The sequence below is a fragment of the Staurois parvus genome, unplaced genomic scaffold (assembly GCF_062004578.1).
Source record: "Staurois parvus isolate SC_StPar_1 unplaced genomic scaffold, SC_StPar_1.0 ptg000048l, whole genome shotgun sequence".
NCBI lineage: Eukaryota > Metazoa > Chordata > Amphibia > Anura > Ranidae > Staurois > Staurois parvus.
Genome location: NW_028317844.1, coordinates 2,819,710 through 2,847,424, shown reverse-complemented (window position 1 = coordinate 2,847,424; position 27,715 = coordinate 2,819,710). Strand labels below are relative to the sequence as shown.

The window sequence follows — 27,715 nt, the reverse complement described above, 5'->3', positions numbered from 1 at the left end:
AATGTCAGCTGATGATCCAGAGCTCTACCAGATTCTGATGTCAGCTTTTCTCCAGCACCAGAGCTTGTCAAAAAGCCTATGGTGATCTGTGCTCGACTTTAGGCCATGGGGCCAGCTCTAAGTTCTGGAGATTTGCCAAATCTACTTAATGCCGCCAAAGTATTCAATATCAATCATGTGATCAATACAAGCAATGCTTGCAAAAAGTAGGTATGGTATGAACCAAGTGCATACACATTTTGACCTGTTGGAAAGCTCCTTGTGAGCCAACCCTTCATTGAGCATAGATGGTACCAAATGTTTTATCAAGAAACTAGTGGCCAGTGGTTTGTAAGAGCAGGCTCATTCTGCACTCACCTACAAGATTTAACCTACTTAAAGCAGCAGGGGTGACTCTGGACTGACTTTAAAGTGGCTACATGTAACTGCTCCATTCAAGGCACTTAACATATGTACCTCTTTAGTAGAACACATTGCTGAAAGCAAACATATATATCAATATAGTAACACTTTTAAAGCTTAACAGAGTATAAATGAAAAACAAGTTCAGGTTTAGATGGATTCTTTGCTGACTTGTATGCATAATAAGGTACACATTTTGCATACCATAAATCCAATGGAAAAATACATCTGTAAAATTTAGATGCATAGTGTGTCCAGCACACATTAGTCCTTCAAGAGTTTCACCTTCAGATGATATTTGCACAGTCTACTATGAGGACACACAACAGAACTGAGATTCAGTTTTTTTCTGGTGTTCATCACCATAAAAATGACCTGGAACTTTAACAGCAGTGACATAAAATACCGAACAATTATACACAACATATTATGTCTCCACATACTCAACCAAACAGGTTTCATATTGCTTATAGCTGTTACAATGCATACAAATATAATTTTACAGAATCTTAGCCATAAAGAGTTACTTAAAGCCTCTTTAGATTCATACTTGCAATACAGGAATTATTGTATTATTTCATGTTATCTGACACCATTGGTCAGGATTAATAGGGAGTAATCTGGAGGCTTTAGAAGATTTACAATAACTATACAGGGGTTTGACAAATATATAGAAACACTACATGATTTGCACGTGTAAAACAACATGTTTCACAATGAAAGCAGAACATTGAGAGTGCTGCAACATTCTTTTGCTTCCGCTGTGTGATGAGACCCCTAGCTAACAGCTGGGAAGCCTCACTTTCGTCATTCACTGAGTGCGCTGCTAGTAATACGGAATCATGCAAGAGCTTACGGAGTTTCAAAGATGGCAAATTGTTGGTGCCCGCTTAGCTGGTGCTGCTGTAATAAAAGTTGCCAATATATTTGCGGTGTAACAATGTACAGTATCAAAGGTTATAATGGCATATACAGTTCCCAGGAAAACGTCGTCTGATAAGTATAAGCACAGTCAACATGCTCAACTGACCAAAAGAGACAAAAAGCATTGCGCAGGATTGTGACCCGGAATAATAAAACAACTGCTGCAGAAATGACTGCAGAAGTCAATCTCAGTCTTCCAAAGCCCATGTCCACAAAAACTGTGCTGAGGGAACTGTACAAGCAAAACATTCAGGTGCGAGCTGCAATTGCCAAACCACTAGTGACCGATATTAATGCTCAGAAGAGTAGAGTGGTGCAACACCCATAAATCATGGACTATCGATCAATGAAAGACAGTAATATGGTCCAGTGAATCGACCTTCACACTGTTCCCAACCACTGGATGTGTTTACTTGTGGCAAACACCGTCCCAAGCTTACGAACAAGACTGTCTTGTGCCAACAGTAAAGCATGGTAATGGCGCAATAATGGTTTGGGCAACCGTATCTTGGTATTCTGCAGACCCCAGCACCACCTTGAAAGGTAGAGTCACAGCTAGTGACTATGTACAAATTTTGGCCAACCATGTGCACCACATAGTGTGGACATTGTTTGCCGAAAACAGCACCATTTACCAAGACAATATTGCTCAGACACAGCTGGTGTTGTCAAATCGTGGTTCAATAAGCATGCATAAAAAGTCTTGCACCTCCCTGGGCATTGCAGACACTGGACCTCAATATCATAGAGCCACTATGGTCAATTTTGGAGAATAAGGTTTGGGCTCGTTTTCTGCCTCCGGCATCTCTGCAAGCGCAGGAATGATTTAAGCATGAAGAGTGGTATCAGATTCCATTATCCACCATCCAAGACTTATATTTGTCAATTCCCAAAAGAATTCATCCTGTCTTGGATGCCAAAGGTGGTCCAACACCACATTAGGTAATGATTTTGTTCCTTTACATAGTGTTTCCATAATTTTGTCCAATCCCTATATCATAATATAGACGATGTATATCCACATCCTAATTTCACATAATGTCATTGCAAATGCTCATGGTTGTTTGCCTTGATCATCCCAATTGTTTTTGGATTTAAAAGAAGTCAACTTTGATAAAAAATTGGCCATCATAAAGGTGCCCACAAACACAGGAAGGCATCATCCAACTACACTCCAGCCCGTGTGACAAACTGGCAAAAACAAGCTTAGGTTAATGGAGGGAGACAAGGGCAGGAGAAAAGAAGTTATTCTAAAGCAGTGGTCACCAAATTGTTGCCTGGGGATCAGATGCAGTCTTTTAATTAACTTTATTTGGCCCCTGGGACACTATTTCTCCAACTGACACCAATAACAGGGCATCATTCTTCCCCCTTGCCCCATCAATGGGACATTATTCCTCTCACTCAAAACCAACAATGAAGAATTATTCCTCTCACTAAAACCAATGATAGGGATTGCTTACTCCCACTGACGCCACAGCATTTTCTACTCCCACTGACAACAGTCTGACCCCCTAAAGCCTGAAGGTCAGAAAACTGGCCTTTTGTTTAGAAAGTTTGGAGACTCTAAAAGGAACATCAGGACTACAATTGGTTTTCTAACCTGACCAACTGATGATCCTCTCCACACAGCACGTGTCTGCTGGCACCTATAATTAAGCCTCTTATCTGAATTGAGTGAAAACAGTTGGTTTGGAAAATAGTCATCACATATCTATCTACTTAAGCTAGTCATACATGGGCAGAAATTCAGCTTGTTAAACAGGGACCAGCAGATCTATGTATGGGCAGAGTGGTTATACAGAAGGTGATCTACCAATCGACTTCTGTACATCCATCCTGCTGGCAAATTTATGCTAGATCAGCTCCTCCAGCTATAGTGTATTCTGACATCCCTGCCTTCAGAATACAAAAAGGTACAGTGGGAGGATTCCCCCACCCACCTCAAATGTGTGGATGGGGGAATCGAGTCATTTTTTTCCCCGTTCAACCTGCTGGTTGCATGAAAAAAAATGAGCCATCTATGGCTGGAGTATAGAATTAAAATTCATAGAGGTCCAATCAAAAAAAAAAAATGTCATTCCAGCAGAAGTCCAAACTGCATGTTTGTGCGATGACTCAAATCCTTCACATTACAGCTCTTCTTTCTCCTATATCACAATCCTGTTATTACATCAGTGTCCTCAGTCCTCCCCTATATATCACAATTCCCCCCCTTTCCATCACAGTCCCCAACTTCGCATCACAGTTTTCCATTCATGGAAGTGTACTCAGCCCCCTTCACAGTAGTGTTCTTAACCCCCCCATTCCTTCACCACTCCCCTTCATTTACATCAGTGTTCTCAACCCACCTTAATGTCAATACTCCCCCTTCTAGCAGTGTCCTGCTCCCCCCCACACTAGAGTCCTCCTCTGCCTGCCCCCTTCACATTACTCCCGCCCCACACCTGGCCCCAAGAATTGACCTCTGTCCCCTTCACATCAGAAACCCCCCCGCCCCATCCATCCAGGTCCTCTGCTCCCCATTCGCTCTCCTACCTTACACAGGTACACAGAGCGGAGATCGGGAGGCACAGCATCACTGAATGGAGGGTGGGAGCAGGAGCTGCTGGAGTTACGCTGTAGCTGCTCTTCATTCAGAACTGTCCTGCCTCCAGCTCTGCTGTGAAAGTGACAGTGGTGGAAATGGGGGGAAAACACTGGCTCCTAAATGGTGCGACCGTGGTGATCCACATTGAATAGTGAATCGGTCTGGATCTGGACCGCGGTCCACCATTTACTGGTGTCTGATCTATGGGATGTCTTACTAAGATGGCAAAAAATATGTAAACATATTTTGATAGCAGTGAGCTCTCTATTGGAAAATTTGTGTACACTTGTTTACCTGTGCTTAGGGCATGATATTTCCCATAGAATGGTTCTCATTGTATCTGTATAAATCCCCTGTCAATAGTTAACAAAAGCTAGCATTCTGTATACCTAGCATATTGGAGGCAAACTACTTAAGAGTTTGTCTGAAGGCAAACACAATGGTGTCAGCAGCACCTAGCTAAAACAAACACTCCATATTTCCAATAAATGTACCATTAGTTATTTTAATTAGCTGTGCATAAAGATGATTGTTTGAGGACCTTTCTTGTTACACCAGAGAAGCATAAATCAGTAAATTACGCTTGTTGCTCTATAAATCACAATAACCTTTGTACAAAGTCAAACTATAAAGTCTTTGATTTTTATTTGCAGTTATTTGTCTCTGCTGAGTAAGTTCATTTATATGCACAGACTGTACACACAACAAGCTTCCTCCCTGCGGACACTGCCAGTGCACCTTTCTATGATCATTTCTGATACACACCAAACGTGCACATAGACATGCAATGACAGTTTCCTAAATCAGCTATTCAAGAACAGATCAGAAAGTCTCTCTTGACTGCTATTGTGTCCCCTGAGAAAAGCCATTGCTGGGATTGTGTACACCGTGTGCATTGTGCTACCCCTCCCTTCTCCCAATGCCCAAATGAGAATGCTTGTGTGACCAGAGCACTCCAGTTAAGGTCTGAAGCTGTGCCAAAATACACTACGTTCTCTGATGCCCAGTGAAAGATTACCAATAGGGGAACAGGTCATCACATTTTTTTTTCTTTTCTGTGGCAGCCAACAGGTTGTAGGCAGGTGCAGTCTGCTGTCTCCACTGCAGGTGGCACTCGACCAGAGCAGTACCGCAGCCTGGAGAGGAATTCAGGAGAAACATGTTTTTTTCTATGGTTTTCTGGGCCCTGAAGACAATGTTACGGTTGGTTACGCTGCAACCAGGTGACCCCTGATGGCCATCTTGGGTCAGCAGAGCCTTTATATGTCCCTGTCCCCAGGTTTTGGCATGCCTTTTGCGAAGTGGCTAGGAGTAGGGTAAGAGTACCTGCCTGTCAGGGAAAGGTTCCTGAGGAGTAGGGACTGGTTAGAGAGAGACTTGCAATCCTATGCTGTAGCCTCCCCTTTGGGACCAGACAAGTCGCATTCCACCCTCTAAAGACAGAGGCTATCAAAACATCTTTACCCGCAGACTCTTTGCCAAGAACTGAACTGTGAGTGTTACCATAACCAGCTTTCTCCCACTGGGGTTGTTTGTAGTTGGCAGTCTCTGCAAGACAAGATTTGAGTTTTTACTGCCGCTGCACCTCCCCCACAAGGTCATGCCTTAGAGCTGATTCACACATATGCAGTGCAGATTGAAGCTCAGGTTACACAGCTAATTGATACAATAGTTGTTCACCAGTTCATGTCGGGTTTACATCAGGTTCAGGACAAGATTATCTCAGGATCGTATCCTGTTCACACATATGTGGTTTAGTAACGGTTCCCAAAGAAGTCGATAGCTTGTAATCCGCACCTGAACCTGAATGCACTGCTCAGAAATTGTACATGACTCTTTTTCAAATCGCACTGAATCTGGACTGCCAGTGCACCGGACATAGGTGAACAGAAACCATTGGAAGCAAGGTTTTCTCACATCATGCGGATTGGATGTGGTTCAAAAACCATCCAAAGCGCATATATGTGAACCGGCACTTACAGATGTCCAGGTGGGAACTTAATTTGTTTGTTAAATTGTAACTATATCCACAAAAGTTTTTTTTGGTGGGTGTACAGAGCAGAGACGTGTTAGAACCCATGTCAGTTTTTACAGGCAGTTTATTCCTGCTGGCCGTTCACCCTCTCTAATTCTTTTTTTTAAATTATATCTTTTATTACATTTTCCATTACAAAAAATACCACCGTATAACATTTACATCTACAATACAAACAATTCTCCTAAATTTCCCATCCCAACCCCCCATCCTCTCCACAACCCACCCCAGTCCATATCTCTCCGCCAATCCAATTCATCTCTATACCTTTTCTCCTCCACTCTCTCTTCCCACACTTCTTTTCTTATTATTCTCTTTCTTTCTTTCTTTCCCTCTGACCTTTCTTTTCCCTTTTCCAGTTACTGCTACGGTCATACAAGACATTGCCTTTAAGTCTCCTACCACGTATCAGATCACTTGGCATCCCACTATATCCATATATTTTCCGGATGTCTTGAAGTCAAACCATCTTCTCCATTCCTTTCTAAATGTTTTACCCTCTCTAATTCTGATGAGCAGTATCAGTGGGACAAAAAGTGATAGAAAATCAAAAATATTATGGTTGTTCCTGGAACAGGAACAGAGGGGAAATCTCTGAATGGGACACCTGCTCTGATTAAAATTGTTGTGAGCTATGCTCTTAGATAGTTGTCACCAAAACAGGTGTCCCCTTTGAAGATTTCTCCTCTGTTTTTCTTCCACTGACAACCATAAAACTTTGGATCTGCCATCACCTACTGTCCCAGTGACAATGGTCACCAGAAAACACACACACACACACACACACACACACACACACACACACACACACTAAACCTCCCAATAAAAAATGAATACTGCAATAAAACTGTTGCAAACAACTGTTTCTGAAACCAAATACCTCTTTCCTGCTTTCCTCCTGTACAAAGCAATGACAGGCTGACAAGAGCTGTGGCTGTTTGCTGTAGTTTGCATGTATCTGCACATTCAGCAGATAATCAGCCCTGGACACAATCTGTCTGTTCCCAGGGACAATCATATCCCTAAACTGCAGATAGCCACTAAATGTGTGGATACATGTGAACAATGGTGGAATGCTGTGGCTCTTGTAGCCTGCCATCACTCCATACAGGCTTCCTGACCGCATCTATTGATGTACACCCATGATTCCAGCCGAAGGAAATTGCCACTTCTCTCTCTAAGAATCTGATGCATGCCCATAATTGTAGGTTTAAGCACTTGCCGCCTGTCAACAGTACATGTACTGTAGACGAGTGCCACGAGCAGGCCAGGCGACGCACTGGTACGTTGCGGCTGAACTTCCAGGACCCATGCATGCACCCCTAGCTGACCCATGCTATGACTGGGCACAGCACGAGTTTCACAGCTGATTTCAGGCGATCATTTTGGCTGAAATCAGCTGATCGGCTAAGTCCCATAACACAGAGAGTTCTGTTTCCAAAACACAGAACTCTGCATACAGGGAACAGTGATCTGGCTGTGTATTCTCCCAGCAAAGCAGGGAGAATAAACAGTTGTAAATGTAAAAAAGCAGCACATATTACACACTTTACACACTAATAGCCACACAATTAACCCCTTGATTGCCCCTAGGCAATAAACCCTTCCCAGCCAGTGTCATTAGTACAGTTAGAGTGTACAGTATTAGCACTGATCACTGTATTAGTGTCATTATTGATGTCAGTGTCAGTTAGTGTACCTCCTAGTCAGCGTCAGCTAACTCCAGACTGCCCGCCACACTATCACAGTCCCACTATAAGTCACTGATCACTGCCATTACCAGTATAGCATTATAGCTGCGTAAATTCTAGTATATACACTATACTTTGTAGACGTTACAACTTTTGCATACACTAATTAATTTACACTTATTGGAATATATCAGAATACATTTTGGTCTAAATTTATGAAACAGTTTGATTATTTTATTGGATATGTTTTATATCAGAAAGTAGAAATATTGTTTTTTCCCCAAATTTTTGTTTTTCTCATTTATGTAAAAAAAATAAAAAACCCAGTGGTGACCAAATACCATCAAAAGAAAGCTCTATTTATGTGAAAAAAATATAAAATTTCATTTGGGAACAGCGTTGCATGACCGCTCAATTGCCAGTTAAAGTAGCAGAGAGCAGAATAGCAAAAATGGCCTGGTCACAAAGGGGGTAAAACCTTCTGGAGCTCAAGTGGTTAAAAGAGCCCTAAGTGCCGGGAAATCTCTCCAACAAGGACACAGCCAAAAAACACATTAATATTAGAGAGGGGAAGGTTTAAAACTCTCTGACAGTGTTTTTATGGCTTGTGTTCCTCTTTTGTTGACTGCTGTACCCTTCCTATCTTGCAAATGACAGAAAGTGGAAAAAAAAAAATCTTTCCAATAGGGTCACAGAGAGCAATAAGAACATAGCAAAAATGTAAAGTCTATCCCACTGTATCCATAACTAAAAAAATAAATAAAATCTTTGGCTGGAAGTAAGCGTTACAAAAACAATAAAGTAGCAGAGAAATCCAAAAAATAGTGGGCTTTGTATATAATCTGCACAAGGAAAAAAAAACAAAAAATATACTTACTCAGACTACTTAGTTGTCGAATAATATTTGCCAAAGAGATATTTGTTACACATTCCAGTTCATTCTTGATTCCCCTTGGAAGAGCAGTGTGGCACAGGTGCCTGGGATCGATGTTTCTTTTAACAAGTGGCATCCTTGGATGAAGTGGGATATCCTCTCACCTATAAGAGACAATCTGAAGATTAATGTATGACATTAAAACACCTTGAACTGGAACAATAGTGAAGGGAATTTACAAAGACTAGATCAGACAAAATCTGAAGCAGTTGTTCAGGGCCACCAATTAGCTCCTACCATTTACTTTCAAAGCCTTATTGAATAAGCTGAGGCTAGAAGCTAAATACTATGCACAGCTGCTTCAGATTTTGTTTGCTCCAGTTTCAGTAAATTTCCCCCCAATGGGTTTTACATTTTTGATGGGCAGTAAAGCCCTGTAGACAAGGGCCAAATACTGGCCGGTTCAACAGAAACCGGAAGACATTCAGCCCATTTGTACGCCAACCTATTGGACAGCTTCTGTTAGAACGGGCATACTGGAAAACCAGCATGATCAGTGCTGGCAGGCAATGGCTGCGAGACCTGTCCAGCATGTTCTGGTGGGGAAGCGGTCCACCTGTCAGAGCACAACAGCTCAGCAGGCACCCAGCCCACTGGGTTGAAAGAAAAGAAAACCGATAGTGTTTACCTAGCATTAGATTCAATCCTGGTATTTACAGCTTCCTAGAACATTGACAAAAAGAGGAAAAAAAAAAATCACCTGGTCTTACAGACATGGCTGTTAAAGACTGTGTATGACTTGATTGGCCAATGACACCTGCAAGAGTAAATTGCTCATAAAATCCCTAGGGGGGTTGCATTGTATTTTTGTGTCATGAGCAAAACAGAAGGATCTTTAATGGGGATACATGAAGAATACAATTCAGCAGGTAAGAATGGAAGTTTTCCTGAAAAGATGAATTTGTTTGGTCAATTCTGTATCAGGGTGGGGGAAGATCTTTTAGAAGTTCTAAAGTGTTATAAAAACCCCAAGATGGACCCCTCTCTACCCAAATTGTGGAAATAATTCAGATAAAAAGGTATTTTCCCGTATAGCTGATTTTTTAAAAATAATAGTTTTTCTTGACGTATAAAAGAATGTGAAGATGACTTTGAAAATACCACACACTGTAGCTATAGGTTCTACAGTTACAACTGAAGCATTGAAATTGTATTTCTTTCATAGTCAATTGATATGCAAGTTGCCTTCTAAATTGATAAGACTTCCTTTCTTAGACACTGCAGTGTAAGGGAAGTCCAACAAGCAGTACTTTCTTTCATATGAGATTTACACTGTCTGCTGCTTTGTCCGGCGGAAACTTGATGATAATTAAATAATACATTATGTCAGGAGCACTTACAATAAAACAGAGCTCTAGTGTGCAAGCATGTGAGCCTGACAACACAATATACAATACATGTGTTATAATATAGTACAGTATGATCATCCCAGACAAGCAAAAGAGTTAAAATAAAGGCTACATTTTTTATTCAAAGACAAGTACTGTCTGTATCTGAAGACTTGCATTGAATAAAAAGCAGAGATGTTCAATGGCCAACACAGTGCAGCTCTTTCTGATGCAGAAAATGCTGTATTAACGAACAAGTGTGTTTGAATACAAAAGGCTAATGCTTTGTAGTACAATAATATAGCAGGACACATGTTTGCTTTACAGCAGTAGAATATCTGCACAATATGTTTTCTTAGACAAATGGTGCTACATGACAAGGTTTCAAATCTGCACTTAAGAGTTAGATTGGAGAAGAGAAAAAAAAAAAAAGAATATCATACTAAGAAAGGTGGAAAATATTGACTATAAAGGCACTTGTGAGCTACCCAAAACCCAAACAGAGAGGGCGAAAAAACACCTAGTGCATTATCTAATATTTAGTATTTAGGTATAATACATTTTTTTTTAATTTAGTATTGGTGCTACTGTGTTTTAGGTTGTATAGGATTAAAAAAAACAATGTGCGCTATTGTTTCTGGGCTGTACTGCGGGTACAGACAATATGCATATACTGTATGTGGTGGTCAGAAGCAGCAGAATTTCTTTTGGGTTGTTCTTTGGTGGTAGGTCATGATAATCACAAGAAATGTACAGCTACATTTTTTTTCTAAATTATGTATTTTTCTTTTTTTTACAATTTTGTCCTAGTTTTACTTTGATAATAAGGCTAAAATCCATTATTGTATTGATTACTATTTGTAAAAAAAAAAGCAAAAAAAAAAAAAAAAAAAAAAAAAAAAAAAAAAGGTATAATGCACCTAGATGCACTAAGTAGTTGTGATGATGTGTACAATTTTACTAGCACATGTCAAAGTTGCCAAACCGTGTTCATGGATTAAGATTTTTTTTTCCACTTTCATCATGAAGGAGTTAAAGTGGTGGTAAACGGTCTCTGTTGCGATGAGGCTTAGGTAAGTATTGAGGGGGCTGGGGGAGCTGCTGCACACAGGTTTTTTTACCTTCATGAATATAATGCATGAAGGTAAAAAACCTTCAGCCTTTACAGCCATTAAGTATTTAATGCAAAAAAGCATTTTATGATAAAAAAAATAATAATTAGCATTTGATAATGGGGTGGGAGGAAAGAGTCACGAAGCAAACTACAAGCATGTTAAACTTCAACTTTATAGCCCGACCAAAGTTTAAATCAGGTAAATATATTCCAGGTGTATCAAAACAAGAAGGTGTCTAAATTCTCACAGTTTGTTCTCTTTAGAAAGCAGTTGCATACAGAGTATAGTGCAAAAAAGAGTGGGGATAAAAAGCAGTGTTACCACCAGAGGACAGGACTACAAACATTTTTCTCCTCTTTTCAAAGACATTGAGGGAAGTCATTTTGCAATCCTCAAATATAGTTGGAAAAAATACAACAGAAAGCAGTCAGCACAGGCATTGTTCTGGATAAAGTGATATTCAACCATGAGTTTTTTTTGTAAGCACTTTTAGTAGTTGATTTAAACACGGATATAAACTTTTTCACCTTTAATCCTTGTCTATGTTCTAATTTAAGCTGGTGTCACGATGGCTATCCCAGGTATCCTGTTTCAGGTGGCTTATTTCTCTTATAGCATCCTATGGATCCATCCTTGGATGTAGGGACTAGAATTGTGTCGCCCTACGCTGTGTGCATCAGTGGAAACAGGTACTCCCCTCCTAGTCCACCCATCCAGCAGCACTGAAAGTTGTAAAGTGCAAGTGCTGGGGTAATAATTTTGCAAATAGTTTACTAAGGAATGTATATGTTATTGTGCTCAATGTGCATCTCAAACTAAAAACACAGAGTTTACTACTACTTAAACATACTCTGAGCAAAATGCATCTTATATAGTCATTCAGGAAAACTGCTATTCATTGAAAGTTTCACAACGTGACCTTTTTCTTCTCACAACGTCAAGCCATCTTTCTTCTCTTTTCCTTAAAGACACAGTATTACCTTGTCCATGAAGGGAACAGTGACATTGTCTCTACCAAGGGCCATGGTAATGGTTCCACGTTTTGACGTTAGGTCTTGCCTTAGGTCAAAGCTGTAATTTAGTAATGTACTTGAAACCATTTAATTGAGTACCAGGGGCGGACTGACAACTCATGGGGCCCCCGGGCAGTAGGGGATCATGGGGCCACTGTGTCCTTGCCCAAACTCAAAAAAGCCTATGAAAAATGTACCAGGGGCATCTCATGCGGCCCCCTACTGACCCCGGGCCCTCAGGCAGTGCCCGAGTTTCCAAATGGTCAGTCCACCCCTGTTGAGTACCTTACATTTTGGAAATGTATGTCTTATTTATATTAACAATAAAGACTACAACAATGGTTGGAAGAATATGATTCTTTTAGGGATAGTAGAAAATTACTCTGGTTGGTGTTTATGCCTTATTAGTTGTGAGCATTTTTTGATTCTACAAATTAATTCCTGAAGCCAAATCCTACACATCCACCAGCTCGCTGTCTAAGCAAACTGCCAAATGAAGGAGGGGAGAGTGGTGAGGGAGTCTTGGTTAAATCTGGAATGGTTCCAACTTGGTGTAAGTTTTGGAAAGAGAAGACAACTGGATCACAAGAGACATGAAAGAGGCCATCCACATCAAACTGAAACAACCATCATTAAACAGTTGTGGAGGCCTTTGACACTAGCTGTCTTTCAGGTTGGTGCTACCTGTTTGGATATTTTCCTGACTTCTATTAGGACAGAAGAAGTGGCATGGACAAACTATGAAATGTCTTCAGCATTACTGAACAAGTCCAGTTAAATGTGACTAAGAATGATTAGATGGCTCAGACTTGAAGCGAAGTGAAGTTTTTCTAAAACACAAAGCCAAATAGATGCACAGTAGTATTTTTCCAATAATAAGGGAAATAAAGGGTACCTTGTATAGTCTATATCAGGTAGGGCTATAACTTTTACATTTTAAATGGTGGACAGCTTTGCTTTAAAAAGCTGCACATCCAAGATTTATATTTGATTAATATGAATCAGCTTATGACTCTTCAAAAGAACAAAGCAAATATCCTGGGAAACGCAAATACATACATGAGCCTCTAGCAGTGTGGAACTATCTTATATATTTATGATGTAGATGTAAGATTTATTAAGTCTTTCCCTCTTTTCCTTCAAACTTGTGTAGTAAACAACATACCAATTTAAAATGATCTGATGCAGAAAGGCCCAAAGGAAAAAATAAACTGAAGTAAAGTTATTGCAAGGTTAATACAGAGTTCTATGTCCTGGGGTTTTATTGACATCGCGGAAAATCACTTTGTAGCCGAAGACCTGAGTCACATGAGCTGAAGCAGAACATAACACTCCCAGAATTACTCTGATTACCAGGATAGGAATACAAAACAAGGTAAGGAGATCGGAGAAACGATGATACAAAGCACACAGAGAGAAGTTAGTGCACCAAAAATACATCTGAACAATTGAACTTGACAACAGAGCCATCATCTTAGCTCTAAACCATATGATATCAAATCATAATTAATAATCAGAGTGTTCGAATTGCAGATAATATAGCAATTGGGAGCAATCAATTATGTTATTACAATGCCTTTCCCAACACACTTGGAAGTGTTGGATATGTGCAGCAGAGTTTTATCAAATGGGCTGGTGGAAAGATAAATATATGGCATCTTCATTTACAGCAGCAGTTCTCAACCTGGGGGTCGCGACCCCTTTGGGGGTCGAACGACCATTTCACAGGGGTCGCCTAAGACCATCGGAAAACACATATTTCCGATGGTCTTAGGAACCGAGACACCGCACCGCTGCCCCTGTCACCTGGCCACACCTCCGGGATCACTCAACTGCTCCGCCTCCTCGCCGCTGATTGGCCACCGGAACTGTAGCTCAGGAGAGGCACACAGGCGGCCAATCACCGGCGAGGAGGTGGAGGTGGAGAGGAGGAGCCGAGCGGCAGCGCGCGTAGATCAAAGAAGATTGAGGGAGCTGCCGGAGCAAGTGAAGAGGAGAGCGGCCAGAGAAGGAAGACAGCTGACAGGTAAGTGCAAATTTTGCTGCTGCAGCCAGGTATGCTGGCTGTAGATGGGAGAGGGAGAGAGAGAGAGCAAACCCAGGCTGGAGCAGGGGTCAGCAAGGTAAGTATCATTGGTGTCAGTGGGAGGAATAGTGCCCCATCATTTGTGTCACTAATACCAACGATGGGGCACTATTCCTCCCACTGACACCAATGATGGGGCACTATTCCTCCCCCCACTGACACCAACGATGGAGAACTATTCCTCCCCCCACTGACACCAACGATGGAGAACTATTCCTCCCCCCACTGACACCAACGATGGGGCACTATTCCTCCCCCCACTGACACCAACGATGGAGAACTATTCCTCCCCCCACTGACACCAACGATGGAGCACTATTCCTCCCCCCACTGACACCAACGATGGGGCACTATTCCTCCCCCCACTGACACCAAGAATGGGGCACTATTCCTCCCCCCACCGACACCAACGATGGGACACTATTTCCCCCCCCCCCCCCCACTGACACCAATGATGGGGCACTATTCCTCCCACTGGCACCAATGATGGGGCACTATTCCTCCCACTGAAGCCAATGATGGGGCACTATTCCTCCCAATGATACCAATGATGGGGCACTATTCCTCCCACTGACACCAATGATGGGGCACTATTCCTCCCCCCACTGACACCAAGAATGGGGCACTATTCCTCCCCCCACCGACACCAAGAATGGGGCACTATTCCTCCCCCCACCGACACCAACGATGGGACACTATTCCCCCCCCCCCCACTGACACCAATGATGGGGCACTATTACCCCCCCTGACCCCAATGATGGGGCACTATTCCCCCCTCCACCAATGATGGGGCACTATTCCTCCCACTGATACCAATGATGGGGCACTATTCCTCCCACTGGCACCAATGATGGGGCACTATTCCTCCCACTGGCACCAATGATGGGGCACTATTCCTCCCACTGACACCAATGATGGGGCACTATTCCTCCCACTGACACCAATGATGGGGCACTATTCCTCCCACTGACACCAATGATGGGGCACTATTCCTCCCACTGACACCAATGATGGGGCACTATTCCTCCCACTGACACCAATGATGGGGCACTATTCCTCCCACTGACACCAATGATGGGGCACTATTCCTCCCACTGACACCAATGATGGGGCACTATTCCTCCCACTGACACCAATGATGGGGCACTATTCCCCCCACTGACACCAATGATGGAGCACTATTCCCCCCACTGACACCAATGATGGAGCACTATTCCCCTCACCGACACCAATGATGGGGCACTATTCCCCCCACCGACACCAATGATGGGGCACTATTCCCCCCACTGACACCAACGATGGGGCACTATTCTTCCCACTGGCACCAACGATGGAGCACTATTCCTCCCACTGACACCAACGATGGGGCACTATTCCTCCCACTGACACCAACGATGGGGCACTATTCCTCCCACTGACACCAACGATGGGGCACTATTCCTCCCACTGACACCAACGATGGGGCACTATTCCTCCCACTGACACCAACGATGGGGCACTATTCCTCCCACTGGCACCAATGATGGGGCACTATTCCTCCCACTGAAGCCAATGATGGGGCACTATTCCTCCCAATGATACCAATGATGGGGCACTATTCCTCCCCCCACTGACACCAAGAATGGGGCACTATTCCTCCCCCCACCGACACCAAGAATGGGGCACTATTCCTCCCCCCACCGACACCAACGATGGGACACTATTCCCCCCCCCCCCACTGACACCAATGATGGGGCACTATTACCCCCCCTGACCCCAATGATGGGGCACTATTCCCCCCTCCACCAATGATGGGGCACTATTCCTCCCACTGATACCAATGATGGGGCACTATTCCTCCCACTGGCACCAATGATGGGGCACTATTCCTCCCACTGACACCAATGATGGGGCACTATTCCTCCCACTGACACCAATGATGGGGCACTATTCCTCCCACTGACACCAATGATGGGGCACTATTCCTCCCACTGACACCAATGATGGGGCACTATTCCTCCCACTGACACCAATGATGGGGCACTATTCCTCCCACTGACACCAATGATGGGGCACTATTCCTCCCACTGACACCAATGATGGGGCACTATTCCTCCCACTGACACCAATGATGGGGCACTATTCCTCCCACTGACACCAATGATGGGGCACTATTCCCCCCACTGACACCAATGATGGAGCACTATTCCCCCCACTGACACCAATGATGGAGCACTATTCCCCTCACCGACACCAATGATGGGGCACTATTCCCCCCACCGACACCAATGATGGGGCACTATTCCCCCCACTGACACCAACGATGGGGCACTATTCTTCCCACTGGCACCAACGATGGGGCACTATTCCTCCCACTGACACCAACGATGGGGCACTATTCCTCCCACTGACACCAACGATGGGGCACTATTCCTCCCACTGACACCAACGATGGGGCACTATTCCTCCCACTGACACCAACGATGGGGCACTATTCCTCCCACTGACACCAACGATGGGGCACTATTCTTCCCACTGACACCAACGATGGGACACTATTCCTCCCACTGATACCAACGATGGGACACTATTCATCCCACTGACATCAATGATGGGGCACTAGTCCTCCCACTGCAAAATTACAGTTATGGAGTAGCAACGAAAATAATTTTATGGTTGGGGGTCACCACAACATGAGGAACTGTATTAAGGGGTCGCGGCATTAGAAAGGTTGAGAACCACTGATTTACAGGCTGAACTTGAATTTTTTTTTTGCGCTCTTTATTTATATATTTTCAGTACAAAAGCCAAGAAAAAAACAAGGAGGCAATAAGTTATTAGGAATTAGTAGATCGAGTAGAACAAAACATTCCATGTGACACAATTGGAGGCAAACAGGATATCATCTGCAAAAAAAGGCCTCATCTAAGTCCAAAGAACACTGTAAAGAAAGCAGGAGGCCAGACGTACAGTGGGTATAGAAAATAATCAATTTTTTTTTGTTGCTTTGCAACCTGAAATAAAGACAGTTTTTGTTTTTTACCCAACACAGAGAAGAAAAAAGTCATGCGTACCTTCAGCCAATGCAGGCAGAAGCGGTAAATGTTGCAGAATCACAGACGGTGTCTGTAAAGTCAGAGGTGGTGCCTCTGTCCACTGGGGTCAAAGTTCACCAAGTACAAAGCTCACCTGTTCATATGCAGCAATCTCAACACTCTTCAGCACTGGTTAACCATGTTCATAACTCCATTAATCAGGTTGGTCATGTGACAGAAGTGTGAGTCAACCATCATTCAACACGTTTACCAGCCTCTGTTGCTCAAGAGCAATCTCCAGTAACTCTGTGCAACATATAACATCCAAGTGAAAGATAAAAAAACACCATGTCAGAAAAAAATTAAAAATTTATAAACAGAATTCTTTCATTTTGATCTGCAGTGACAGAGTCACTTTCACTAAGAATTAGGGGCATTACCTGACTGCCTTGCAATGTGTCACGGGGTGTGTAAATTATAGGACTGGCTGAACAGAACTTTAAAGTGGTTTTAAATGCTTAAGGTTTTTTCTCTTCATGCATTCTATGTGTGAAGGGAAAAAAAAAAACATTCTGTGTACTACGGGGGCAGGGCCAAGCCATGGCTCTGTGTGTCTTATAGACACACAGAGCAGGGCTCAGGAGCGAGCATGAAGCAATGGCCTTACAGCAAGTGGCTTGCTATTGAGAGCACTGCTCAAGGGGGAGGAGACAGGAGCGCCTGAAGGGAACCGGAGAAGAAGAGGATCGGGGCTTCTCTGTGCAAAACTATTGCACAGAGCAGGTAAGCAAGTATGACATGCATGTGATTTAAAAAAAAAAAAAAACAAGACGGAACCTTTAATATCACTTTAAATCCTCTTATTTACATGTATGCAGTCCGAAATACTTGGAGCTATGCTTTAAGACCCCTCACTTCTGACATTATAGGTGCTTCTTAAATTGTGATGAACTTGATACCCTAGCACCTAGGGAAAATGACATGCTAGCAAGGTTTTTAATTTATGAAAAAAAAGCTCATAAACAAAAAGGTCTTTATTGCTATTCTATGTATTTCTGACAATTAAGATGTATGTATACCATTTTTTGGTAATAGCTTACTGAAGTATCAGGAAGTCCACATTACAGAGAATTGCAGACTAAATCAGGAGGTCACATTCTACAGTATACTCTCACAAAAGTTCACATCCTACTTTGTTTAATGCATTAGGAGCTATAATTCCATACTTGACTTCAGCTGCTAGGCAACAGATCAAATTTTCTTTGATGTCAGATATCCTAGCTGGCAGCTCTTTGCTAGTAAATCATGGATAGGAGATCGGGATATTCTGGGATTATGTACATTTACAGATGTAAGATTCAAACATACAGTGCCTTCCAAATGCTGCAGAACAGTAAAGTTACAATTTTGCAGGAACAAAAAAAATAAAATGCAAACGGCTATGGTAATGGTTTAAACTGTAATTATCATAATGTCATTAAAAAAATATACACACACACACATATATATATATATATATATACACACACAATGAAAGTAGCAATGTTCTACGAACTTAAAAAAAAAAAATTATATACTCTTAGATAGCTCCAAGTAACAGGGCCCTCCTAACCCTCTTGTATTGCACTGTATTGTTGCTGTATTGTCTCCCGTTATATTGTAATAATAATAATAATAATATGTAATAATAATAATATATTATATATATATATATATATATATATACACACACACACACACACATACATACGTATACATACATACATATACACACATACACACACACACAATGTTTTAATTTGTATTGCAAAAGCACAATGGATGGCATAAACATTTTAGTGGATAATGTGAATGTGGTCAAACAGTAATAATGGGAGCACGAATGAAAAAAATAACAAAGAGAGAATTGCTACAATTCTTCTTTTGATACAGTATATCCGAGACAGTCAAAAGTGCTGGAGTTGTATTTAAATAGCTCATTGGGAGAATCTAGCAATATACCTTTGGCTAAAACCTTGTTACCCATATCCATGCTTTATTTTTATAGCATGTAAAGTGTTTATTGAATCTGTTGTAAAATACCTGGTGATCCTGCCAGTTTTCCCTGGTTCCTTTATCAAACCGACCACGCCAAGAACAAAGGCAGATCCATGCTAGAATGGATCAGTTTACACCTCAGGATCTCTGCTAGGAGATACAGGATGCCATGCTGATGCACGATACTCCTGTATTTCTTATAGTCAGTTTTGCAGACATGATCCTCACCCAGTCCTGCTGTGCTGCAGTTTTTTTTCCAAGTATGCATCTACCTTCTAGAATGCATGCACACAGACAGGGAACATACGTCATGTCACACATTGCCCACCAACTTGCTTTACAGACATTCCCTGTTATAGGGAAGGAGGAGAAAAAGGAGGCTGTGCAGTTATTTAAACACAGGATAAAAAGAAAGAAAAAGAAAGAAGAAAAAGCAGAAAGAAGGAGGAAGGAAGGAAGAGGGAGGAAGAAAGAAGGAAGAAGAAGAAAAAAGAAGGAAGTAGAAGAAGAAAAAGAAGTAGAAGAAGAAGAAAAAGAAGAAGAAAGAAGAAGTAGAAGAAGAGAAAGAAGAAAGAAAAAAGGGTACATATGAATTAATTTGGGTAAACATGAAAAAGAGTGGAAGAGAAGGGCGTGTGGGGATGTATACAGTGGTGTTGACTATCACAGGATGGAGGCAGATGCTCTGGATTCTCAGATGTAGGAGAGGAGAAAAAGCCACAGGGATTTCAAATCCCACAGCTTTCTCTCCTCTCCTACAGCTAAGAATCTGGAGCATTGCTGTGGCTTTCTCTCCTCACCTACAGCTGAGAGTCTGGAACATCTGCCTCCATCCTCTGATAGCCGACACCAAGGTATACATCCTCACACACCCTCCTCACCCAACTCTCCGCTCAGCATGGGATTTATGCAGGGAGGTGTTCCGCACCGTTCCTGTGTGAACTCAGGCTATGACAAGCCTGGGTTCACACAAAAGCAGTGAGGAAGCCCCAAGCAATTTGTACAGGAATCACTTTCCTGTTCAAATCGCATGCTATTCTTTGTGGTGCAGTTTGCATCTATACATTTAGTTTTGGCACAAATTGCACAGCAAAGTATCGACCGAAAGTATCAAAACTCATACTCACTGATCAAAAAATGGTATCGGTGCATCCCTAGTTTACACCTTACAACTGCATCTGTGCATTTACTGATTTGTCTATAAATATGCTTTAAGACATCATTTATAAATAAGGTACTCTGTAACTGCTTGGTTAACTATGTTTATTATACAGTATGTACATTTTAACAGTGTGGTAGTAAAATTAGGTATGAGGAAGAAGTTGAATAATTATGTAAATCAGGGAGAGTTTACTTACTACAGCTGATTCACTTAGAATCTGGTGCAGCTGTGCATGGTAGCCAATGAGCTTCTAATGTCAGCTTGTTCAATTAAGCTTTAGCAATAAAACCTGGAAGCCGATTGGTTTCCATGCAGCAGTACACAAGATTCTGAGTGAACCAGCTTTAGTGTAAAGCATTTAGTTAAATAAACGTCACAGGGCCTGTAGACCAGGCAAGAAACATATAGGGCCTGTAGACCAGGGAAAAGACATACAGTATAAGGCTTAAAGAGCAGAGAAGAGACATATAGGGCCTAAAGAGCAGAGAAGAGACATATAGGGCCTAAAGAGCAGTGAAGAGACATATAGGGCCTAAATAGCAGAGAAGAGACATATAGGGCCTAAAGAGCAGAGAAGAGACATATAGGGCCTAAAGAGCAGAGAAGAGACATATAGGGCCTAAAGAGCAGAGAAGAGGAATATAGGGTCTAAAGAGCAGAGAAGAGGAATATAGGGCCTAAAGAGCAGAGAAGAGGAATATAGGGCCTAAAGAGCAGAGAAGAGGAATATAGGGCCTAAAGGGCAGAGAAGAGGAATATAGGGCCCAAAGGGCAGAGAAGAGACATATCGGGCCTAAAGGGCTCAAAAGAGATATACAGATCAGAGACATAGGGCCTGTAGACCAGAAAAGAAACATATAGGGCCTGTAGATCAGAAAAGAGACATATAGGACCTGTACTGTAGACCAGAAAAGAGATAAAAAGAACCCATAGACTGGAAAACAAACATACAGTATAGGGCCTGTAGAGTAGAAAAGAAACATAGGGCCTGTAGACTAGAAAAGAAACATATAGGGTCTGTAAACTAAAAAAGAGACATATAGGACCTGTAGACCAGAAGAAAGACATATAGGGCCTGTAGACCAGAAAAGAGACAAATGGGATCTGTAGACCAGAAAAGCAACATATACTGTAGATTCTGTAGACCAGATCAGAGACAAACAGGGCCCGTAGACCAGAAAAGCAACATATACTGTAGAACCTGTAGATCAGAAAAGAGACGTTTAGGGGCCTGTAGACCAGAAACGCTACAATACTGTAGACCAGAAAAGAGACAAATAGGGCCTGTAGACCAGGAAAAAAAATATATAGGGGCCTGTAGACCAGATCAGAGACAAATTGAGCCTGTAAACCAGATCTGAGACAAATAGGGCCTGTAGAACAGAAAAGAGACTAAACTCACCTGCTGGAGTTCTCAGCTCTGACCAGCAATCATGAAGTCTCATGCATCTTGTCAGGGGGCTGACAATCCTTCCTGCAGCAATCATTTAATGTAAATATAAAGTATAAAAATAATTTACCGTGACCTAGTAATGGTAATGACCACTGCAGAAAGGTACAGCTGGAAACTCAGGTGCCAAGTTCTTGTCACAGGCCTTCAAGAGATATGTTAAACTACTAGGTTGTTTAACCTGATATCTATCCAGACCTGACTTATAGTAACTACTACTTATAATTCACACTTTAATCCAATACCTGGAATACACCTCACAATAACTGCCAGTTCACATATATGTGGATTGGATGCAGTTTGAACTGCATCCCTCGCTTGACATGGGAAATAACATTGCTTCTTATGGTGCCTGTTCACATGTGTCCAGGCATTGGCAATGCAGATTCAAGGCACAAACATTGAAAATACATCTAATTGTGATGTTTTTAACAGAAGTATATTTTCTGCAAAGGTTTATTTCATTTTTTTCTTTCCAATTTAGTTTGGACTGAATTTAAAAATAAGAAAAGGAAAATGCTGCAGAGTTGGTTAGAAGGACTGGCATACAGCTGGGAATACTACTTTGATGAATGTACAACTGTCAGAGCCGGATAAATAATTTTAATCTACAGAGAGATAAAAGCAGAATAAATGAGCATTTCATAGCACAACTACATCAACCATTATTTATAGGTCAAGGTGATAGAAGTTTGCAGCCTGTGTGGAAAGGGTAAGAAACTTTTCTGACAAATCACTGTAATCATCTGAACACGCATGACTCGGTAATAGATTTCTGTTCCAACAATAGAATTATTCTGGCCTTCTAAAATGTGATGTTAACGTGGGAATCATACTATATAAACAAGCGCTTTGAATTTTAGGTCTCATTCTGCTGTATAATGAAACCTTCACAAGTGAACCCTCTATTCACTGTATGCAAATGTATATTTTAATACCCCATTTGTTACTTTATAGCACAGTATGAAAGAATGCATTGACACTTTTAGGGCTTGAAAACACTGCCTGGCGTTTCTACCCAGAAACGATGCCTTCAATGAAAAGTAACCAAAAGCTACTGTGAAACAAATAATCTCTGCTAATATACATTTAGAACATCCAGTTACTGGATGCTCCCAATTTAACATTTGAAATGGGTCATTTTTAAAAAATGGTTTAATTTTTATGTACCAAATCAGTGATATCTACTAATAATTCAATTCTAGTCTGCATATGTGAACATAGCAACTCTTGACTAAAAGGAACCCTTATCATTCATCATATATAGGATGTTTTCCTTATATTAAAAGTTTAAAGTGGTTGTAAACCCTTCCATCTACACAGTGAAGTGACTGGCCCCAGGTGATACGCAGAGATTTATTTCAGGTACTTATACAGTGCCGTCAATTTACGCAGCGCTTTACGTATATATTGTACATTCACATCAGTCCCTAACCCTCAAGGGGCGTACAATCTAAGGTTCCTAACTCACATTCATACATACACATACTAGGGCCAATTTAGACAGGAGCCAATTCACCTATCAGCATGTCTTTGGAGTGTGGGAGGAAACCGGAGTACCCGGAGGAAACCCACACAGGCACAGGGAGAACATGCAAACTCCAGGCAGGTGGTGCCATGGTTGAGATTTGAACCAATGACCCTAGTACTGCCAGGCGGAAGTGCTAACCATTTAGCCACTGTGCTGCCTAGATGAAACAAATTATTCTGAATAAGTTGCACCTGTTTATCTGAAGTCTTCTCTTCTCTACATCTGTTCAAAGTGCTGAATTTATAACATTTGTCTGAGAGTTCAGAAAGCAGGGGCGGAGAGCTGAAGTTACACTTTGCAGAGCTCAGTGAGGAGAGCCCTCAGAGCTGATTGGAGCAAAGGGACACATCTCCTCCACACAGCACACAGGAACAGAGCTGAGACTGTCAATCTATGTCACATCAGTCACTAAACCTTTTTTTTTATAGTGTAAACATTAAGCTAAAAATGTGCCAGTTCCTGGACATTTCCTATTATTCACTGCATCTTGGAAACAATCTTTCAGTTCCTGAAAAATGAATTTGGTTTGGACCAGATCCTAATCCTAAATTTTAATACATGGAGGGATTAGGTGCATAATTTTGGTGTAAAATTGTAGCTACATTTTTGTAATTAATAACATCATGGGGAAAAGTTTCTAGGTGTTGCGGACCCAGTTTGTTATGTATGTTATGCCATCTTGTGTAAATCAAAACGGCCTAGTCTTTGCACTGACCTGTTTAAAGCTGAACTCCAGGCGTCTTAAAAAATACAAAATAATGCAGCCCTTTATTAATGTATAAGCCTCTAAACTTGTAGAGGAAGGTACAGCACCCAATCAGATGAGCTACATGTAAAAAATACTAAAAAAGGAACACGCCAACAGGCGGCAATAGACTAAACAGAAGAATGATCTCAACAGTCTGCTGCTACTCCTTCAACGTCCAATCAACTGGCTAAGGACAGTGTGGGGTTAGCAGTGCATTTCCTAATTGTAAATAAGAAAGTGGTATCATCCTCCTGGCAGGGCTGTATGAATCTCAAGACTGAATGGAGAGAGAGGATCAGCCATTTATTTCCATTCCCTTAACCCCTGGATCACATATCCGTGTTCCTGCGGGCCACGTTTTGCGTGGGTACGAGAGCCCATTCATTTGAATGGACTCCTGTGCCCTAGGACACGCAGGGAAGAAGTCTCTGCACCTCTTCTGAAAATGCAGCCCGCATGGGAACCTCGGTTCCCAGTGCGGTTGTGATTTCCAGTGCGAGCGGCGTGCCATTAGAATTAATGGCACCCGCCCGCGGGTCTGCATTCTTCTGTGTGGGTGGTGCAGCTGCACGGATTTTTATGCAGAGCCGCAGCGGCACCACCCGCACATATGTGAACCTAGCCTTAAGGAAACTCCAGTAACTAGGTAGCTAAATAGCCTACAGCTGTAAATAGTAACCATTCACACTTATCTAGCAGCAGTGCAAAGTGCAGTAACTCTTAACCAATTCAATTTCAGTTAAGAAAGGGATGTTTTTTGGCTGGATATGAAAGGGTCAATGGACTTTGCACAATATCAAGGCTGCATTACCTTTCTGTTATCTAATTACTAATGCCAACTGTGTAACAAATCTATTTTTTAGATTGGTCCAATATCTACAACCAAATGTACAACTCCTTAGGACTTTATCACTAAAGAGATGCATAGCAGCATAAACACCTTACCAAATACCTAGTTTGAGTCAATGTCAGCAAATACCTGCTATGTCCACCAAAACCCATATATACTGCTCTGCACTATGAAATAATGGACTGAATGCTGATTTTCTAAAACAAAAAATGACTGCTGAGAGACTCAAAGTCAGCCACATTGGTTCATTTATATGAAAGACTGTGTTTGGTGTATCCTGGGTCAGAACAGGCATAAGATGGTCTTTTTCTTTTTAGACATCAAGTAAAAGCATCAGAAACAGCTTTGAGCAACCTGCGTGATACAGAGAGCACAGGTAAAACTGCAAGGCCTACAGAGGTGAACAGACTTCAAAGGAGGACTAGAAGAAAACCTTCAGAGAGAAACATCATTTGCATCTGACAAAGCCTATTGCTATGGAAAGTTTTGTGCAAATGCAGTAGGGGCAAATGCAAAATCACTCACAGGAAAGAACTTTGAAACATCATAAAAGAAAATAAGACTAGATAATCAACTGGGGCACATCACAGACTCCTCTTCCTTTTCTGTGTAATCTATAAGTGTCCATGACATGGAGGTAAATTGTGTCTAAACCCAAAAACAGAACATTGATATATTACAGGTTTCTCTTAGATTGTAAGCTCCAAAGAGCAGGGCCCTCCTAACCCTCTTGTGTTGAACTGTATTGTTGCTGTATTGTCTCCCTTTATATTGTAAAGCGCTGAGCAAACTGTTGGCGCTATAGAAATCCTGAATAATAATAATACTAGCCCTTAGATGTGATGGCTGCATTAGTTTTTTTAAGCTTTTTTTTTATTTTCACCTGGCGATAATACTTGTGACACACTTTCTTAAAGTGTAACTAAACCCACAACAGTAAAATCAATCTGTAGATGCACTAAAGCATGCTTGTTATACTCACTGTGGAACCTAAGGGGATATTCCTTTGCATTGTGTAAAAAGGATGTTTGATCTTGTCTTCTCTGATCCTCCCCTTCTACTGTCCCCAATCCATCTGCTGATAGAACACAACGTTGGGGGCAAGCTGCACATGCTCAGTTTAGTATGTATTGCCAGAAAGTTTTTTTTTGGGGAGAGTGCATGTGATCAGCACAGGGCCAATCAGCACTGTTCAGAGAGTCAGGGGTCATGCAGCCTCATAGGACAATTCTTTAAACTTATCATATAGATAATGCTTTCAAGGCTTGTCCACACTATGTACAGTGACTGGTGGTTTTCAACATTGGATAAACGTCAGTCACTGCAAGGGCAGTTGGAAGCAGGGGTGGACTGACCATTTGGAAACTTGGGCACTACCCGAGGGCCCGGGGTCAGTAGGGGGCCCCATGAGATGCCCCTGGTACCATTTTCATAGGCTTTTTTAAGTTTGGGCAAGGACACAGGGGTCCCATGATCCCCTATTGCTCGGGGGCCCCATGAGTTGTCAGTCCGCCCCTGGTTGAAAGTTTATTTCTATGTGCCCCATTCACACAAAAACACTGGTGTGACATGTGCTGCTGTGCAGAGACACAAACGAAGTATCACTTTATGAACTTTAAATAAAGTTTACAAATAAAAGTAAACAGTTCAGTGTGCTGAAATGCGTATCACACCACCCCCTCACCTCAGCTAACTGCAAGGACAACTGATAGTTACCCACAAGCTTAAATGGTGCATTTCCTGTGCGGGCAATGAGAATGAGCCCTCAACAGTAAAATTTAACAAAATAAAAAAGTAGCAAAAAAAGAAATTAGTTTCTGGGGTTTAGAAATACTTTCAACTAAAAAAATTAAAATCAATGCATTCATTCTCACAGTTGGTGGCATTTAAAAACTAAATTCTGTTTATATCCTGTAAACAACTATAACAAAACCATACATAATATCTTCTGTAAATATTCCACTACACTGAAAAATAAATCCAATTCCCCTTTTCCCCAATTTCAGCAAGCAAGACAAATTATAACAGATAAGGTGTTATGTAACACATGGAAATCCAAGTCAGGTATTTTGGACTGCCCTGAGAAGAGTAAATACAGTGCTTTGCATAAGCAACCCCACTGGACTTTTGTCATTTACATTCTAAAATTCAAACAGATTTAATTTGAATTGTTACTGATCTACATAGTTCATAATGTAAAAAAATGTTTCTACAAGGTTTTTCAAGTTATTTACAAAATTAACAATTGAAAAGATATATTTTCTATAAAACCCCCTCTAGGTTCACATTTGTGCACTGTAGGATCATGTGCTAAATGGTATGCATCCCTGCAATGCACAAAAATGTGTTAACGTGCCATTATTTCTTACCTGCACCTTTTCCAATGTGCACCAGACCATAATTGTAACAAGCATTCATAATTCAACATTGTAACAAACATTTTCATAACATTCTATTTAACATATTTCGAAAAAAAAAAAAAGAAGGATGGAATACTTCTAAGAGTATCAGTTGATGTAAAGAGGAGTTCGGGCCTCCCCTCCCAAAAATTAAAACTCAGCAGCTACAAATACTGTAGCTGCTGACTTTTAATATTAGGGTGCTTACTTGTCCAGGAATCCTGCGGCGTCTTCACCTCAAGCTGATTCTTCCATCGCCGTTGGGTGATGGCGCCGCCAGCCACCTTGCGGCTTCACAGCCAGTTGAAAATCGCACTGCGCTTTGTGAATGGGCCACAATTCTCTGGGACCTGTGAAATTTCCCAGAGGGCTGCGGAGGAAGGAGGGGGGTGAACATCTAGCTCAG

General features: G+C 41.7%; 1 protein-coding gene across 3 annotated transcripts in view; it reads right to left on the bottom strand.

The window, feature by feature from the left end:
- WASF1 (WASP family member 1) overlaps positions 1 to 27,715 on the bottom strand; it is a 131,142-nt gene that overhangs the window by 60,583 nt on the left and 42,844 nt on the right. For all 3 annotated transcript variants that reach the window (XM_089664678.1, XM_089664673.1, XM_089664686.1), the window contains exon 2: positions 8,520 to 8,680. In XM_089664678.1, the coding sequence (XP_089520804.1) occupies positions 8,520 to 8,652 (133 nt within the window). In that variant the 5' untranslated portion in view covers positions 8,653 to 8,680. The remainder of the gene's footprint in view (positions 1 to 8,519; positions 8,681 to 27,715) is intronic.